The sequence below is a fragment of the Oenanthe melanoleuca genome, chromosome 17 (genome assembly GCF_029582105.1).
Source record: "Oenanthe melanoleuca isolate GR-GAL-2019-014 chromosome 17, OMel1.0, whole genome shotgun sequence".
In the NCBI taxonomy this organism is placed as follows: Eukaryota; Metazoa; Chordata; class Aves; order Passeriformes; family Muscicapidae; genus Oenanthe; species Oenanthe melanoleuca.
The window spans coordinates 9,824,044-9,842,637 of NC_079350.1; the positions used below are offsets into that span (position 1 = coordinate 9,824,044).

The 18,594-nt window shown below is 46.8% G+C and overlaps 1 protein-coding gene across 3 annotated transcripts in view; it reads right to left on the minus strand.

Annotated features, from left to right (window-relative positions):
- PNPLA7 (patatin like phospholipase domain containing 7) overlaps positions 1-18,594 on the minus strand; it is a 123,437-nt gene that overhangs the window by 57,671 nt on the left and 47,172 nt on the right. For all 3 annotated transcript variants that reach the window (XM_056504961.1, XM_056504960.1, XM_056504962.1), the window contains exons 20-22: positions 17,389-17,502; positions 4,399-4,459; positions 275-424 (exon numbers count right to left, since the gene is read on the minus strand). In XM_056504961.1, the coding sequence (XP_056360936.1) occupies positions 275-424; positions 4,399-4,459; positions 17,389-17,502 (325 nt within the window). The remainder of the gene's footprint in view (positions 1-274; positions 425-4,398; positions 4,460-17,388; positions 17,503-18,594) is intronic.

An 18,594-nucleotide genomic window follows, 5' to 3' on the forward strand; every position in this document is an offset into this window, starting at 1 on the left:
TGCCAGGGCCTGCCCACCTTCACAAGAATTTCTCCCTGAACTCTGACTTAATCCTGCCCCCAGTTTATAACCATTCCCCACTGTCCTGTGGGGAAAAAGTCCCTCTCTCCTTTTTCCTAAGGCACTGGAAGGCCACAGGACTCTCTCCAAACCTCCTCCCCAGCCCTGTGACCAGCCCTAGGTCACTGCTCCCCCAGCACAGCACAGACCCACTGGGAGCTGGCCATGGGCTCTGCAGTGAGCAGCAGCTCTGCTGGCTGTGATGGACACTCACCCACAGCACTGAGGGCGTGCTTCAGCTCCAGGGTGAAGGCTGTGAGTGGCACCTCCTCGGACACGGGCATGATGGCCACCGTGGACAGGTTGCTGGCGGGATTCCCCGCGTCCCACTTGCTGCTGGAGCCGTGCAGCCCCAGAGGGTGACCTGTGCACAGAGACAACACCTGCATCAGCCACCAGCACACAAAATGCAATGTCACTGCTGCTGGGTGATGCTGGGAACCAGGGAAAGGCAGCCTTAAAGCCTTGGGTATCTCAGGCTTCACAAGGACAAGAATTTCTGACAATGACTGAACACCTGCAGGGTGTGAGAGCTGCATGTCTCATGATATTTTGCACAAAGTGTGTTTTCAGAGAGGTGTTGCCTTCTTGGACTAATGAATCTTTTCTATTTTGTTTTTCACATACTACCCTATATAAAGTGTAGTGTTTCTTCAAATAACTCTCTCTCTTTTACTTCTCCATCACACCAGGAACTGTGTTGCATTATCCCTTCCCCCACTCACCTACAGCCTAAAATGCAACGTGTCACCCTCAGGCAGGAGGGAAAGTGTCACTGTGTCACCCAGCTGCTCAGTGGCAGAGAAATGTAACACAAACCTCCACAGCACCTGAGAGCAGAGTTCCCACATATTTCATTTTAGAAGGATGAAGATGAATTTCCATCATTTTTTGTTGCTGGTTGAAGTTAGGCAATGTTAAAAATATGTCAGGAATATGTTAAATGAAACATGGATTTACCTGACCCAGGAAGACAAAGATAAAAAGGCACTTAAAATCCCTTTACCACAACTTTGGAACTCATTTAGCCCACAAGAGGAATTAGCTTAACTAACAAAACCCCCAAATCTGCTGTCAGTATAAAAATATTCCAAAACTTAAAAATCCTTTTCTCATGGTATTCCTAAGCAAGGAAGGAAATAACTGTTTTCAACAAAGCTCCTATAGAAAATGTGCATCTCTGCCTGTTTTCCTTTCTCTGCAAGATGCAGAGCTTTACAGACATGGCTTAGGAGTATTAAAATATGGAAGTTCTGAAGTAGCTGCAAAGTACCTGGGAACTATCTCTGATATAATTTAGTGAGTAAGGGCAGAGGAAAAGCAGTTTTTGAGAGAAACCTGCAGTGCACTGAGGAAGATCAAGATCTTCCCAGACAGCTTAGAGCAGGTAAAGGTCAATGTTCTACAAACTGTTCTTGTTCTGATGCTCTTTTTTTAGCTGAGCCTTCTCAGAAAATCTCACTCTGCTTCTAATGCCTGTCAACTCAGCTCTGGGAACACAAAAAATTTTGAATTTAAGTTGGGATTTCACATCCTGCTTATCTCATTTCATCCAGAAAGCCCAAAGATATTCCATCAAGATGAATTCTTAAGCTGGGCATGTGGAAATACTTGATATTCCCTGTGCAAACCCATTCAAAGGCTCAATGCCAGGGTGACAGACCACCAGGACAAAGAAAAATCAGATAATTTTTTTTTTTTAAAATATATTCAGCAATTGAGTTATTAATTTCAAATCTTCTAAAACAGCTCTGCACAGAACATTAAATAGTTTCCCCCCTCCTTCTGGTGATCTTCAAGGAGATATTTGTAGATTCAAAGAGGTTCCACATCACAGCTCAAGCCCTTCATCTCCACAGGCACTTCCCTCCTCAGAACTTCAATGGTGATTCTCTGACTGAACTCCTGTTACTCTCACTAATTTCCCTCTCACTTTCTGTTTTCCCCATTTTGCTGTTTCCCAGGCAGTGCAGAAGTTTAAAGTACAATTATCACCAGGCATTTGTGCACAAGTGGCTGTGCCCAGAAAGCTGAGCAGGTGAGGAAAGAGCAGATTCCCTTCCCTGTCAGATCCCAGAATCTGGGAGTTTTGAGCTTTCTGGCACTGACCCCCTGGAGAAAACTGCTTATGACCTGAGGTCCTGGAGAAGCTTCCAAATTTCAGAAATGGAGTGAAAGTCACAGGTGTGTAGTTAAATAAAAGTGTGTGAATTCACATGGTGAAGGGTTTGAAATTTGAGTCTTTTATAATGTAGTAATAGCTATGGGACAAGATGGAGGATTCTGGATGGTGTCTCAGTGCACATCTTCTTTCTTCTTCGTGGTTTCAGGCAGTAGTGTCTGGTTGGACAGTTAGGGCTGCACTGAGAGTCAGGTTTACTAGGTTAAAAATACAAATAATTGTCTTAGGTTGAAATACAGGATGTGACCAGCAGTATGGATTCTATCACCATCTTTAAACCAGCTGGGCAATCATCTTTATCTTCCCACAGCCCATCCTCCCTCCAGGAGATATCTCCTGTTAATGGCCAGTGAGTCCCAGGGCATGACTGATAAAATTCCATCATCCCACTGGGAGATGCTCCAGCCAGGGGAGGAGCCAAGCCTTTCCTACCCAGAGAAAAACTGAGATTTGGGACACCAAGGAACCTTCTTTCCACTGCATTCCAGAGGAAAACCAGACCTTTGCACATCATCCCTGGAGCTCCAGAGGAAACTGCACCTTCTCCAGGAGCACTGCTCCAGCTGAACCACATCTGCCCCTGCAGGAGGATGCAGCCACCATTGAATGGGACTGTGCCAACACCCTGACTGACTGACGGGTGTCAGCTTGGATTCTGACTCTGGCAGGGTTTGGGATTGTTCTGTGTAATACTGCATTTCTATTTTAATTTTCCTAGTAAAGAACTGTTATTCCTAATTCCCATATCCTTGCCTGAGAGCCCCTTAATTTCAAAATTATAATAATTGGAGGGAGGGGGTTTACATTCTCCATTTCAAAGAGAGGGTCATACCTTTCTTAGCAGACACCTGTCTTTCAAACCAGGACAATAATATAAGTGTTATTTCTTTATTGATCTGTTTAGCTTTAGAAGACCTTGTAGCTAGCTGGATCTGGCTCAATTTTGCTTGATTCTAGCTGGTGGCTATAAGTGTTGCTAAACTTTCTGCACTTTTGATAAAATTTAATAAACAACCAAGCCCAAACATAAGAAAATCTGTTTCCTTCATGTTTTTTTTAATCCTGGCTCTAAATAAAAACAAAAGAAACTCCAAACAAACCATAATTAAGTGGTACAAAACACCACCACTATTCCACTTCCCCAGACTGCTCTGGAACACAAAGTGGGTGACCTTCCTTTTCAGTCTCCTTGGAATTTTGCAAAAACCAGAAACTGAAATAATTAAAACCCCCCAATCAAACAAAACCCAAACAATCTCAGCACCAAAGAGCCCCACAACACCCTCAGTAGTTAACAGGCATCTGTTTGCTTTCAAATGCTGCTCAAGAAAATGGGAGAATTCCCTCCCACTCCCTTCAGTCAGCAAAGAGATTTGTGCTGCTCTGCCACAAGCACAGAACCAACCCATGGCAGCCACTTCCTCCCAGACAATTCATTAAAATACTGCAAATCCAGGCATTTGAAATCAGTCTGTGCTGCTGCTCAGCACAGTGCTCTGACTCCAGCCCTGCTATTTCCAATTCTCCCTTTACATTCCTCTTGCAAGAAATTCCAGGGAATTTTCACTGCACACAGGCAGCAACACTTCTTATCTCAGCTGCAAATCCTTCCATTCCCACACCCAGGTAGCCAGGCTCTGCCAAAAGCAACATGTGCACACAGATATGATAAAATAAAATCCATCCCACAGCTGTAACAAACCACAGAATTCCAGACTGGGTTGGGTGGGAAAGGACCTTAAATCCCACCCAGTGCCACCCCTGCCATGGCAGTGTCACCTCCCCCTGTCCCCAGTGTCCAGCCTGGCCTTGGGCACTGCCAGGGATCCAGGGGCAGCCACAGCTGCTCTGGGCACCTGTGCCAGCCCTGCCCACCCTGCCAGGGAACAATTCCTGCCCAAATCCCATCTAACCCTGGAAAAGCCATTCCCTGTGTCCTGTCCCTCCATCCCTTGTCCCCAGTCCCTCTCCAGCTCTCCTGGAGCCCCTTCAGGCCCTGCCAGGGGCTCTGAGCTCTGCCTGGAGCTTCTCCTCTCCAGGCCAAAATTTAGCATGAATTTCCTTTCCAAGCATCACTGCCTTTTTCCAAATTTAAGGATGCAAGCCTGGCTCCAAGGAGCCCCAGCCCCAAAGGGAACAGCCCAGGAATGTCTCACCTCCCTGCTGCAGACTGCCAAGAATCTTCTCACCCAGCAAGTGAATAAGTCTGGTCACAACCTGGGAGAGAAAGGAAAAAAAAACAAGAAACATTCAGGCAGAATGTACTGAAAGTAGAGCATCCACATGGAGACTCCCAAACTTTTTCCTAGATGTTCTTCACTTTGAGCCACACAGTCAAGGGATTGCAGCTGCAGATTTTTTCCTGGCTGTAATGTGTGGTGACTGATCATTTGTCTTGGTTTCTCCTACCTTGTTTTACTTTAATTTGGAAAAACAAGCAAAGAAAACAAGCAAACAAAACAACCTCAGAACAGGCAGGATTTAACTTGTTTTAGAAAAAGAAAAAAAAACCTGATTATTTGGGAAAACATGTCAAATTGCATTTTCAGCTCCCCTCATTTCTCTCTGTAGTGCACCTGCCCCTCTAAACACTCTCACTGCTGCACCTTCTGTAGGTGCTAAAGGCTCCAAAAGGTTCAAGTCTGTGCTCAAACAGACCCTTCCCCAAACCTGGGGAATGGTTTACAGCAGCCAATTTCAAATATTTTGTGGGAAAAGAGGGGGATAAGTACACCCCCTAAACACCTGCAGAATCAAAACCAACTACCTAAGAAATTGCATTCCCCCTCAAATCATGTTTGCCTGGTAATTCATGTTTGAAGGCACAGATGTGCTCCCAGCTGTTTTTCCAGCAGGACTCACATCAATATAAACTAATATCCAATAGCCAAATGTCTCTCCAAACTGACAAGCCTCTCTCCAACATGACCAATCAATAATTCCAGACAAGTGGGGTAGCAGAAGAGTAATCCTTGCACTATCAAGAAGTGACAGACATGGCAAATGCAGCATTTATTCTGAAAGCTCTACACAGCTGTTTTACCAAATAAGGAAGAGAGTTATTTAAATACATTAAGGATTAATAGAGCAATCATTAAATATTCTCCCCCAGACAAATAATTCAAGGTCGAAATAGCTCAGGAGGACATAAAAAACCCCCAGAAGTGCCACAAGAGCTCTCTAAGGTTAACAAGCAAAGCAAGCAGCAGCCAGGTTAGCTGGGATCCAGGATAAACACAGAACACAGAAAGAGAACACTCTTCAGGATGCATCTCCCAAACCAAGGGCATGCAGGCATGAAGACAGGTCAGGATGCACACCTGATTAATCTGTACATCCTGCCTTAAAAATGAAATCTCATGCAGCAGATTCCCTGCACTGTGAAATGTGGGTATGAAGCACTGATAAATTGTAAGTCCTCTTTGGACTGCAGAGAGCAGGGACACCTCCCAGTGCCCCAGGCTGCTCAGAGCCCACCCAGCCTGGCCTGGACACTGCCAGGGATCCAGAGCAGCCCCAGGTGCCAGTCCTGCCCCACAGCCATGGCAGGTGCCACATCTGCATCCCCCCAGGGACAGGACAAACCCTGCTGGCCCCAGGAGCAGGCACAGTGTCCCTCCCACTGCAATGGGGAGGGCAGCAGGGAAGCTCCCAGCCTCCTGCCTCACCCTGGAACCTCAGACAGCACCTAAAATGCCTCCCACTGTCCAAAATACAGAATGTGATCATCAGCCAACCACACAACTCTGCCACTTCACCACCACCAGCCTCTGAGGCTCTGGGATTCCCCATGTGGCTACAGAAACTACCCCAACCATGGGGAGAACTCAGGGAAACTGGGAATTCTTCACAAAACTAGAGACCAATGGCCCTTGCTAAAGGAGATAATCTGCCCAGAGCACATTTGCTCTGCCCAGCTCACAGGCTTCACCTAACCTGCAGCAGCACAGCAGGACTTTCCTTCAGCAGTTCTGGGAGGTGCAGTGAACATTTTACACTTCTGAAGCACTTAAGCATCAGAATTTTAATTACTTACTAAAACCATCTCCTGTATTTATAACTTTTTCTGCTTTACAGGCAGCTCAGGAGAGCTCCAGCTAAGTTACAAAATATGTCCAAGGTTAATGATGGAACTAAGAATAGAACCTATTGGTCTCATTTTCCAGTTGGCTGCTCCTATTACTGGGAAATATTATTTGTCTTGTTTGCTGGAGCAAACCTTACAGCCTTGGTATGTATAGATAGGGAAAATTATTTCCCTGGTGACTTTGTACAACAAGCAAAGCTGCTCCCCAGAACAGGATGAGTCACTCTGTCGCAGTCATGGCAACGTCCAAGGAACATCAATTTGGGATCCGAGCTCACAACTGAAATTTCCACAGTTTTATATTACATACACCAGATATCCTTTCACAAAAAGGCAATGTTTTCCTCTGAAAGGGAACTGTCCATCCTCCTGAGGGAGAAGTCAATACAAATCACATCCCCCCATCGACAGCAGACCTGACCTGACCAACCCTCAGCCCTCAGTGTGCAGGGCAGAGCAGCAGCTCTCCCCAGATTCTGAGGGAGAAATGAAAACCAACTGGAAAAATTCATCCTTCAGGTTTCCAAGGTTTTTCCCTTTATTCTCACTCCCACACAGCAACAGGGCATGGGAAGGAGCAGCACAGCTCAACACTCAGGAGACAACAAGGAAGCCAAGGGATGTGGGAGAGGACAGGGATGCTTGGGCAGGGAGGAAGAGGAACAAACAGAAATTAGCCCTTGGGCTAGGAGCAAAATGCCAGGGATTGAAGGGAACAGTTATTCCAAGTGTCTCTGGAGGGATGGAAGAAGGGCAGGTACAAGGTGGGACCTCCATGCAGAATCTGGGCTGTGACTCAGCAGCTCCTTATCCCTCCTGATGTAGGAAATTCAAGGTGGGGCTCAGTCTCTTCTCCCAGGTGAGAAGTGACAGGAGGGAGCAGCCTCAAGCTGTGCCAGGGGAAGTTTAGCTGGATATTAGAAAAACCTTCACTGTAAGGGAGGTCAAGCACCAGCACAGGCTGCCCAGGGCAGTGGTGGAGTCATTATCCCTGGAAATGTTCCAAAAACGTGTGGATGTGGCACTTGGGGACATGGGTTATGGTGATCATGGTGGTACTGGGGGAATGGCTGGACTTGATCTTGGGGGACTTTTCCAACCTCAACAACCCAAGGAAAGCTCTGGGAATTGGCAGTGAGGGTTTGGGCAGAGGGGCAGGGCTCTGGACTGACCTGGAGAACAGTGAGCTCCCCCCAGAACTGCCCTGCACCTGAGCCAGGCACTGCTCTTCCCAGAGCCTGCCCCCTCCCCATGGGAACACCAGTCTATCCCAATCACAGTGCCAGAACAGCCCAGAACACTTCCCAGACACCTGCACAAGCACAATTCTCTCAGGCTCAGGGTGTCACCATCACCCAGGGCTAGACAGCCCTGCCAGTCACAAGTGTCTGCTGTGCTCACCCCGTGCACATCCTGCATTTTACAGCCTCCTCTAGCACCCAGCCCTGCAGACACCCCTGCTGCTGGCACAGCATCAGGCAGTTTCCATTTAATGCTTGAAGAAAAATCTGCAGGAAGGCAGTGAGTCGGATCCCAGATGGATGAAACACCAGCAGGAGGTTCCTAAATTAGGTGAGGACTGTTAATTGTCTGTAGTAAAGCAAACACAGCCTCTGGACCCCTGTGCTGGGGATGGAGCTGAGCTGGGTTTAGTTGGTGAGGAAGCTGAATTAATCCTTGCCCGTGATTAGGAACAGCAGTAGCAGCAAGGGCAGGCAGCTCAGTTAATCACAGTTAATCACAGTAAGGAGCAGCAGAGCTGTGGATTGGACACTTGGCTGCCAGGACAGGTCTGCTCAGAGCTCCCCAAACTGCCAGGGAACACAGCTTCCCACCCCTGCCCCTGGCCAGGCTGGGAGGTGACCCAGGAAGGTCACAGAACACCTGAAGAGGCACTGCAGGGCTCATGGAACAGGTCTGGAGCCTCCCAGGCCAGGGAGGTGACTGAGTTCACCATCAAAAATATCCCCAAAGCACCAAACCCCACTCTCCTGAGCTCATGCCAGAGTTTTCAGGCCAGAGGGTTAAAATCTGACCTTACAGGTCTAAAAAACTGAGTAAATCTCCATTTCAAAAGCTGCTTGTGGCTCAGGTGCATCAGTGCTGTTCTCCAAAAGCCCCAGACTCCCCCAGCTGCCACAGACAGCACTGAGGATGTCATAACCTGGCCCAGAGGATGCTCAGCTCAGATCTGACAAGGGAAATGACCACTTCTCCTCCTGCCACCCCTGTTCAGATAAACACCCCAGGACATTTTTGTGCAAGGCAGAGCAGGACAAAGAGATTCTGTTTTTCCAATGGAGAGCATTTCTCTCAGCACAATTCACCTCTCACCACCTCCTGGACCTACAAACATCCCCCAGGCTGCTCCTGCATCAGCTCCATCCCAGGGAGCCCCACCCAGGCTCTCAGCACCCCAAAATCCCACATCTCTCCTGTCTGACAGTCTGTTCCTCCACCTGCCACAGAGAAGCTTCTGGGAAACCATTAATTTTCCCTGTGCTCAATTAATGTTCAATTACTCCACAGACCTGCAGCCTCTGCATTTGTGGCCTGAACTCCACATCCCAAGGGGCTGCATCTCCTTTCTTTGGGATGATGAATTCCTGTTTCCAAAGCAGGATGTGGCCAGGCACAGAGCTGAGTGCTCCATCCATCTGGGGCTGAGTTACCACTTGTCCACAGCCACTGTAATTCCCATATCAAGAGGTTACAGTCACTCTGCAGTGCTGTATTTCCTACAATCCCTTTAAATATTTCAAACTATTACCTACCCCTGCTAATCTTCCAAGGCTGGGTTCTAGTTAAAGCTTTTGTTATTATTCAACTGTGAAATTCAAGAGTTTATTTACAAAAAGCTCTTTTGAAAGCGATTTTCATGAGAATTCAGTTGGAAAATATCTTCCTATGGACATTTATTTCAACCTGTGAATCCTATGGATTGCCTTGCAAATTGAATTACCTGCTAATAGAAAACAACTAATCCAAACAAACCTTGCTCCATCACAGGTAACTTCTGATTTAGAGAAAACTATACATGACAAGAAACGTGGGGACAGATTACTTATAAGTGGGGCCTGGAGGGACAGGACACAGGGAATGGCTCCCACTGCCAGGGGCAGGGCTGGGTGGGATGTTGGGCAGGAATTGTTCCTGGCACAGGGTGCCCAGAGCAGCTGTGGCTGCCCCTGGATCCCTGGCAGTGCCCAAGGCCAGGCTGGACACTGGGGACAGGGGGAGGGTCCCTGCCATGGCAGGGGTGGCACTGGATGGGCTTTGAGGTCCCCTCCAACCCAAACCATTCTGGGACTCTAAATCAGGGGTAAATCAGCTGAACCACATCTGCCCCTGCAGGAGGATGCAGCCCCCATTGAATGGGACTGTGCCAACACCCTGACTGACTGACGGGTGTCAGCTTGGATTCTGACTCTGGCAGGGTTTGGGATTGTTCTGTGTAATACTGCATTTCTATTTTAATTTTCCTAGTAAAGAACTGTTATTCCTAATTCCCATATCCTTGCCTGAGAGCCCCTTAATTTCAAAATTATAATAATAATTTGGAGGGAGGGGGTTTGCATTCTCCATTTCAAAGAGAACCTTCTGCCTTTATTGGCAGGCACCTGTCCTCCAAACCAGGACAGAACCTTTCCCTCATTTTAATCTAAACCTCCCCTGACACAGGTCATTGGTCACTAGAGAGAAATACGTTAAATAACAATCTACTGGTGCCTCCACAGCAGGGTACTGCACAGCTTCACATCCAGATGTGATTTAGTTAAAGGACTGTTAAAGGGTTTTGTGCCACACAGAGACCCTGTGGATGAGCTGCCATGAAAAACAGGCCTGCCAAGGGTTTTCTGTTCTACAAAATAAGAACAATTGGAGTAAAATAGTGCAAACAGCCATTTTACCCACACAAATCCACAGAACAGCTTCTGGGGAGCTCTTTCCAGGAGCTGAGATTATTCCTGACCAGCTTTCTTAAGGGCTTATTCTAAGGGACAAGGGAGGAGGAGAGCTAAATTAGATCCTCAGCTTGAATAAAACCAGGGTGTTACTGAAGCTTCATGTGGCCCCAGATCAGATGAACACTGGCTTGTCCAGGAATCAGGAGCTCAGCAAGGGGTCTCTGATTGAAGCTTCTGACGTTTGATCAGAGCAGTGACAAAGCAAATCCTCACAACAATTCCTGGCACCTTTTCAAATGCTGCTGAAGCCCACAGAGGAGCTGAAGCTTTATCCTGGGGCTGTTTGAGCTTCTAATGCTTGGGATCAATCACATCTTGAAGGAAAATGTCATTCAGGAACCGGTGCTGATTAATTCCCCCTCCTGCCAGCCTCGCTCAGTGACCATGCTGTTCCCACTGAATTCCTTCTCTCCTTTTCATCCCCTCCTCTTACAGTCAAGGAACACTTACTGAAATGGACCAGGAGAACAAATACAGAAGAATCCAGCAGCACAGCCTCTCCTGATCCACTCCCCAGTGCCACATCAGGCTGGAGCCAGGATGCACAACCTGCCCAGTTCCTGAGAACATTTGGAAAAGAGGGCACGTCACAGAGTCACTTTGTAAGGCACATCCCCCTGGGGAAGGCTCCAGCCACTTCAGAGAGGCTCTGGTTCAAACACCCATACAGAGATAGCAGAACTCCACTTGGAGATGGATGACAGGTTCTGAATATATTTAAACCCCAAGGCCAGACTCAGAGAATTAAAAGAAATGCAGAAAAACTCTTTCTATTTCTCAGCACGCGTTTCCAGCACGCCAAAGGTTGTCTCACAGTTCAGCCCCCACAGCTCCCAAGCACATTCTCAGCACCATTTCCATCAGCAACCAGCAGGTCTAAATTTCAAGTTCGAATTCTAAAAACTACCTCAGCTCAGGAGAGGCAAAGCTAATCTAGGAAATGTGATCCCAGCTCTGCAGTGATGCTGGAACATCTCTGTGAGCTGCTCACAGATTTCTGTGCTCTCGCTGCTGCCTCGACGCTGCTTCCCAGTGCCAGGAATCGTGAGCTGCTTCCCTGTCCTACTTTCCAGAACTGAAGGCAGGGATGAAAATAGAAAGAATCAATTCCTCTCCACTCCCTGCAAGGCTGGAGAGCTTCAAACAGCACCAGAAATGAGCACAGAGGCTGTCAGGGAGCAAATGCTCTGGCTGGCAGAGAGCCCTGAGGGCTGTGCTGGAGAGCTGGGGGCACCAGGGTGGGCAGAGCCACCAAGTCTGGCACCATTGACCACTTTCCATTGGGAATGTCTAGGATGCCATTTCCAGAGTGAATCAAGGTTGAGATGCTTTCCTGAGAAGCCACACAACATAAGCTTGACTTCTGCAGACCGAGCAGAATGTAGAAACCAACATTTGCTGTTTCTGGGCACAAAATCTGAAGTTTTGGCTGTTATTTATAGCTGAGGTCAGGCTCCCCACACTCACCCATCTGTTTCAGCCCTCAGAATAACCTGAGCTATGGTGGGTCACCTGGAATAGCCCAGCAGATCAGCTCCTGTCTCTCCCAGGACCAAAGCAGCTGTCCAGGAGACAAAGCACAAGGCAGTCAGATGGATCTCTCCCAAGGATCAGCCACTCCACTTCTCCAGATTGTACATGGCAGCTCAAGGACCTGGAATTACTGCCTGGACTAACAGAGCACGATTTCCCTCATTTCACACAGTTCTCACTGGCAAGCACCACCCACGTCCTACAATTGCCTTTCACAGCAGGTAATGTTTTCTTACAATGCATTCCAGAGTTGGAACTCTTCCTGGATCACCTACAAACACAGCATGGCTGGGGAAGAGTCTGCAGGATGGAGTCCTCCCACTAACTCCTAAAATAAAGGGGTTTTCACCCTTCATAGGAACTGTCTGGAGCCTCCTAATGAGGGGGCAGCTCTGACCTCTGTTCCCTGTGACAGGGACAGGACCAGGGAACAGCTGGGGCTGGGCAGGGCAGCTCAGGCTGGAGCTCAGGGCAAGGCTCTTCCCCCAGAGGTGCTGGCACTGCCCAGGCTCCCCAGGGATGGACAGGGGGGATTGTTGGGGGGTCTGGGCAGGGACAGGGGCTGCACTGGGTCATCCTGGGGGTCCCTCCAGCTCAGGATATTCTCTGGTTCCTCAGTTCTGTAAAGCTCAAGGGTAACAAACTGAGGGAAACTCCAGCTCAGGAGCTGTCCAGGTTTTAGCTGTTAACACACACACACTATTCAGGCTCTGCAGAAGTTGCTGGGAGGAACACCAAAAAAATCCAGTTCTCCCTTGAACTAAGAGAGGATTTCATCTGACTCAGGGGACCAGCACCCTAATTTGACCATTTTTCACCAAGTGAGACTCATGTCATTGCCCTCACCAGGCAGTGAAGGCATGGAGCTGACAGAGGCAGAGCTGCTTTCTGTCCTGTTTTTCTGCTTTGCAGAGGGAAATCCTCCACCACTCTGCTGAATCACCAGCAGCTCTTGCTACCCAGTCAATTATTGCAGAACCATTGGACCTGCTATCCCTTCATTACTTTATTACTTCTGCTTGAATGGGGAAAACAACATCATAAACCTGTGTATAAATCACTCTCCTAGAGTAACAGCCAAGAAAATAGGACAGAGAGAATTCATTTGGTCCATCCCTCTGCTCAGCACTAAGCATTATTCCACTGATCATTTTAGAAGAGGTTATAAAAACAAGTAACAATCTTTTAGTCTTTCTGGAGAGTAGAATGAGCTTTTTCTCACTGCAGCTGCTGCCATTTCAGTTCAGTCCCAGTTCCAGTATGGTGAGCAGCATCTGCCCTTCCTAGCACAAGACAACTTCATAGATCTGAAAATAGCTACCATGTCTTCCCTTAACCTTCTCCAGGCTTTTTGTCTTTATAGGTCAGTATTTCTAGCCAGCACTCAGCTGCCTCCTTGTCCTCCAGACTCTCCTCCTTTGGTCTGCCTGTGCCTTCAGATGTGCTGCCACAGGCTGCTGCTGAAGCTCTTCCAGCATCAAGCAGAATGTCAGGATTTCTTCACTCCAAAAGCCATTCTGTTAGCACAGTTTACTTTTTTTGCAACACTGTCCAGGCATGGGCAGCTTTTGATCCTCTAATGCCTGGATTTTTTTCTAACAAAGTGAACCAGTCCCTGTCCTCTGCACAACATTTATCAGCTTTCTAGCTCAAGCACTTCTCTCCAGTAAAATCCTCTAAAGCTTTCTTAGGCTGTTCTAGTTGTCTCCTAAATTCCTACCCTATAGTTTTGCTCCATCAGTTCAATTCTCTCTCTCTCCTGTCCTTCCTCTCTTACCTGCATCCAAAGCAGTGTGGGCAGCAGGGCAGGGGGATTCTGCCCCTGTGCCCTGGGCTCAGGTGAGACCCCACCTGCAGAGCTGGAACCAGCCCAGGGAGGAGCTGGAGCTGCTGCAGAGCCCAGAGGGGGCACCAGGGGACCAGAGGATGGAGCAGCTCTGCTGGAGGAAAGGCTGGGACAGCTGGGATTGTTCACCTGGAAGAATTTTGGGGTGACCTCACTGTGACCTTCCAGTGCCTAAAGAGACTCCAGGAGAGCTGGAGAGGGACTGGGGACAAGGGATGGAGGGACAGGACACAGGGAATGGCTTTTCCAGGGTTAGATGGGATATTGGGCAGGAATTGTTCCCTGGCAGGGTGGGCAGGGCTGGCACAGGGTGCCCAGAGCAGCTGTGGCTGCCCCTGGATCCCTGGCAGTGCCCAAGGCCAGGCTGGACACTGGGGACAGTGGGAGGTGACACTGCCATGGCAGGGGTGGCACTGGGTGGGATTTAAGGTTCCTTCCAACCCAAACCATTCCACAATGGACCTAACAGACAAAAAAGAGAACACACAAGGACTCTGAAATCATATTAAAATATTTTACCTTAAGTTTTTAAGACAGTCTGAAAGCATTAACTGCATAATTCGCCTACATAAAGTCTATCTTATGTTCCTTTCTATTTCTAGCGGGGTTCTAAAACAATCCCATAGAAAAAAATGCAAGTTCTCACTTTTTTATAACAGTTTAACATCTACTTAGATTTTGGAGACCTCAAACAGCAGCACAAATGTGTCTTTCTAACAACCTGTGTTGCAACACATTTCCTTAAAATATCTATTTTAGAATTTTGTTTCATTGCAACTAATTAGCCAGACTACAGGCAAGTCTAGGAAAAAAAAGTGATTCCACACTGAAAAAGGTCAGGAATTTGTGGCTGATGGGCTGTACCCTTTAGACACGAGAAGACATTTAAATTCTATTACAAATAAATGTTTAGAATCGTGCTATAAATGTAACACTCAAGCTCAATTTTAACTGCAAAGCAAAGAGATTCACAGCTCCACAGAGATCACTATTCAGGGGAAAACAGCTCTGCCAGCTGGCAGAAAGGGAACAGAGAGGAGAGAGACACTGAAATAAATTTCTGCCCCAGATAAAGAGGCAGAATTAGAACCCAGCCTTAGTGCAGGGCAGTGCTCAAGGCATTGCTCAGGGTTTAGGATGGGCTTGGAGCAGCCAGGTCTAGGGGAAGGTTCCCTGCCCATGGAGAGGGTGCAATAGGATAAATTTTAAGGTCCCTTCCAACCCAAACCAGTCTGTGACACTGGAAATTTTAAGTCTGTATGTTTAGCAGTTACATTTAAAGCAGAAAGGTGGGTTTGAATCCTGCCTGGGTCATTCCCTCCCTCCTGGATCAGTCACAAGCACAGGGATGGGACAGCAGCCCCAGAGTGGATGTCACACGTTTGGGATGTCCCCAGATCATGGGGAGCTCTGCACTGAGCTCCCAGTCCATGAACAGGGAATAATCACATTAAAGGGAGAGGAATAAACCCACAGGTCTGTTCAAGTGAGCTCCAGGGACCAGAAGCACCTTAATAATCCCCATGAGAAGCTCAGAAACTCTTGACCAAAAATAATCCTTACAGGGAAACCAGGAAGATTATTTTTCACTGACATAAATTCTGAACACTTATTGCCATGATTAAATTCTCCTGGCAATAACACAGACAAAACTCCACAGTTTTGGTACTATGAAAATGGAGGCTTTATACTGTATAGTTAAAAAAAAAGTTATTATAGGTGTTAGGAAAGCAAGAGAATACCAGTATTTAAATTAGGTTTATAATTTTTCAGGATTTTTAAAGAAATCTGGTTAAAAAAAAAACCTAGGTCTTCAAGACAGCAAAATGAAAAATCAGAAATAATTTGAAGTAACAGCATTAAAGAATTGCCTGTAAGGCCAATGCAATGATTTAGTGCTTAGTATAATGTCCCTGATGCACTTAGGGACAAAAGAATTAAATTTCAAGTCCGTCAGCCTCCAAATTTGCAGGAGAGAGATATAATGTCAAGTGAATTAAAGAAGATGGATGAGCTGATGGATTCAAAGGGAGCAATCAGAGTCTTCAGGACACAGACAGATCTGGCAATTGCAGAATGAAGATTGACAACCTAAAATGGCAGGAAGAGGGAAACCAACCCCCAAATATCAAAGCTGTGGAAATAAAAGCACAGAGAACCCAGGGTGGACTCTGAGCCCCAGGAGGAGAAGGAATGAATAACATTTTAAAAGGGATTTTAGAAGCCAAACTTCCATTTCCCATCAGTAGCACTAAGTGATTTCCACTTTGCTAACATCCTGCATTTGAGCAGGACTGCTCCCAGACACACAAAGCACTCCTGCAATAAAAACCTGCTGCCACTGACTGGAGGGCAGGGCAGGGAAAGCTGCTGGAGGCTGGGCTGGATGAGCCCAAGCAGGAGCACTGATGCTTTCTCAGAATGCATCAATCCCACAGAAAAGCCAGAGGCTGCAGGGGAGCCTGGGCCTCTCAGCCAGGCTGCAGAGACAGAAGGTGTCTCCTTAGACCTGAGATCACCTCAGGAGGACATGCAGGTGGCTTAAATCCTGGATGAGAGACTGCAGGAGATGGTTTTTCAGAGGCTCCAAGGATTGTTTATTATTTCTTATCTCAGGAATTCTTTGCCCAGCTAACAGCAGTCTGCTCAACCAGGCATCCAGGATGGAATCTGCCTGGTGAAGGCAGGGCTCATCTTTTATACTCTAAATTATGTACTAGATATTTATAACAACTTTGTTAAACTGTCCAGCTCTGACCCCATCCAATCTGAAAGTGCCAGCATGTCACCCAGCATGGATGACAGGGAGAAGAAGGAGGAAGAGGTATCCACACCCCAAATTCTCCATCTTGGCCACGTGTCCCTTATCACAAACATCCCCAAAAGTCTATTTATCTACGTTCTAACAGTCTAATTTACACTTTACTAATCTTGGTGGCTTGCTTTCCTGCAGGAGTCCCTGTGTTGGGATTGACAGTTGTAAGGGACAAAACTCAAACACTCTGTATAAGCTAAAAGTTACAGTTTATTGTAAAGAGCCCTGCTAAGAGCTGCCAGTGCAGCCCAGAGTAGGACAAAGAGATAAAAGGGGAAGAGAAAGAGCAATGGGATAAAAGGGTGGTGGGGTAATAGAAGAGGGAGAGAGGAAGAGCAGGAGGGAGAGTAAGAGAGAGAAGAAGAGGTATGAAAGGTAAGAGTAAAAGCAAGAGAGCGATTTCCCGTTTACAATACAATAAATCTTCTTCCATGATGAATATTCTAATTTCCACTAACCAATGTAACACAAGATACAAATTCTATAGCATTTACATACAGCCTATAGGAATCCTTATATTAGCATAGTGTGTTACACTTTAAACTCTAGAAACTGCTCTTTGGACCTTTGGAGTTGCTCTCTGGCAGAGGGCATTGTTCTATCAAGAGGGGATTACCTCCAGGGGCCATCCCATTGTTTCATGGGAATTCAGTAACTAAGGCTTGGCATCTCAAACGTGGCTTTCATTTCAATTTTGTTCATGGTTTCAGAATCTGAGCATTCAGATTTGTAAAGTTTTCCTGTTTCATCTTTCCCAACACTTCCCCTCCCTCCGTGTTGGTCATTTCTCCCAGGGGTTTAAGTGAGACACCAGGGTCTCACTCAGGGGTCTTTGAGACCCTCCCCAGGGGTTTTTGAGACCTGGGCTCCCAGAAGGAGGATGCTTTAGTGCCTTACCTGGGGGAATTTGCGTTTGATGGAGATGAGGGCCCCCTCGGGCAGCTTGGCGAGCTCCGAGTCGCGCACGGCGTGCACCGTGGTGGCTCTGGGCTGGTGGGTCAGGGCTTCCACCTGCAACACAGCACAGGGACAGCATCAGCCTGGGCCAGGGATGGCTGGATGGTCCCTGGGCAGACTCAGGAGATCTATTTTCTGTTCTTCAGGTTTGTAGTTTGTTATAAGGGCATGGGTGTAAGGGAGAGTAAGAGAGTGAGAGATAAGAGCAAGGGGGTAAGAGAGAGATTTCCCATTTACAATACAATAACTATTCTTCTATGATGAATATTCTAATTTCCATTCACCAATCTAATACAATAGACCAATTTCCTAATATTTGCATGCAACCTATAGGAACTACTAAATGACCATGTTTTATGGCTTTCTTATCTGTAACCCTTATCTTCAGACCTTTCCTGCCATCCTTGGGACAGGATGTCTGTTGGTTCTTTGTGGCATTTGGTATCATCTAAACAAAGGAAGAGGCCCTAAACCTTCACATGGCTGTTTTCAGCCTCTATGTCAAATTATGCCAACATCTCTATTTTATCTGCTGTTTCAGAACTACTTGCTAGGCACTCATAAGATTTTTCTATTTCCTCCCCAACATGCAGGGACCATGCACAACCCAGCAGCAAACTCAGCATCAGGAGCTCCCCCATGTTATAAGTACATATTATATTATTGGCTTTTCATAAATATTAAAATCAATGATGTATAATGTTGGAAAACTTTGCTGTATGTATATGGCTTCTTTTAGTTCTGCTATTAATAAAACTTATAAATAGTAGTGTGGTAAATATATATTTTTGGACTATAACATGGTGATGTAAAAAGCTTTTGTTCATGTAGCTATCTCAGAGAATGGTAAAAAGATAATCAGGAAATTCTTCACATTCTAGGACTATCCTATCTGCATGAAAACAGGGTGATGAACACCAGAACTCCAGGAAGGAATTTACTGATCTCTGATATCAGGGAGTGCACCAAGGAGAAGGAGCCACAAGGAAAAAAAAACAAAAATTGATTTATAGGTTGGGGGGGGTGATTTTGAATAATACATGAAGGTCTATGAACCTGCAACAGGTTGATGCATTTAAAGAAGTGTTTTCTAAGTTAAGGTGTGATCTTGGCTGAATGTCAAGCACCCAGCTGTTATAACCTTTT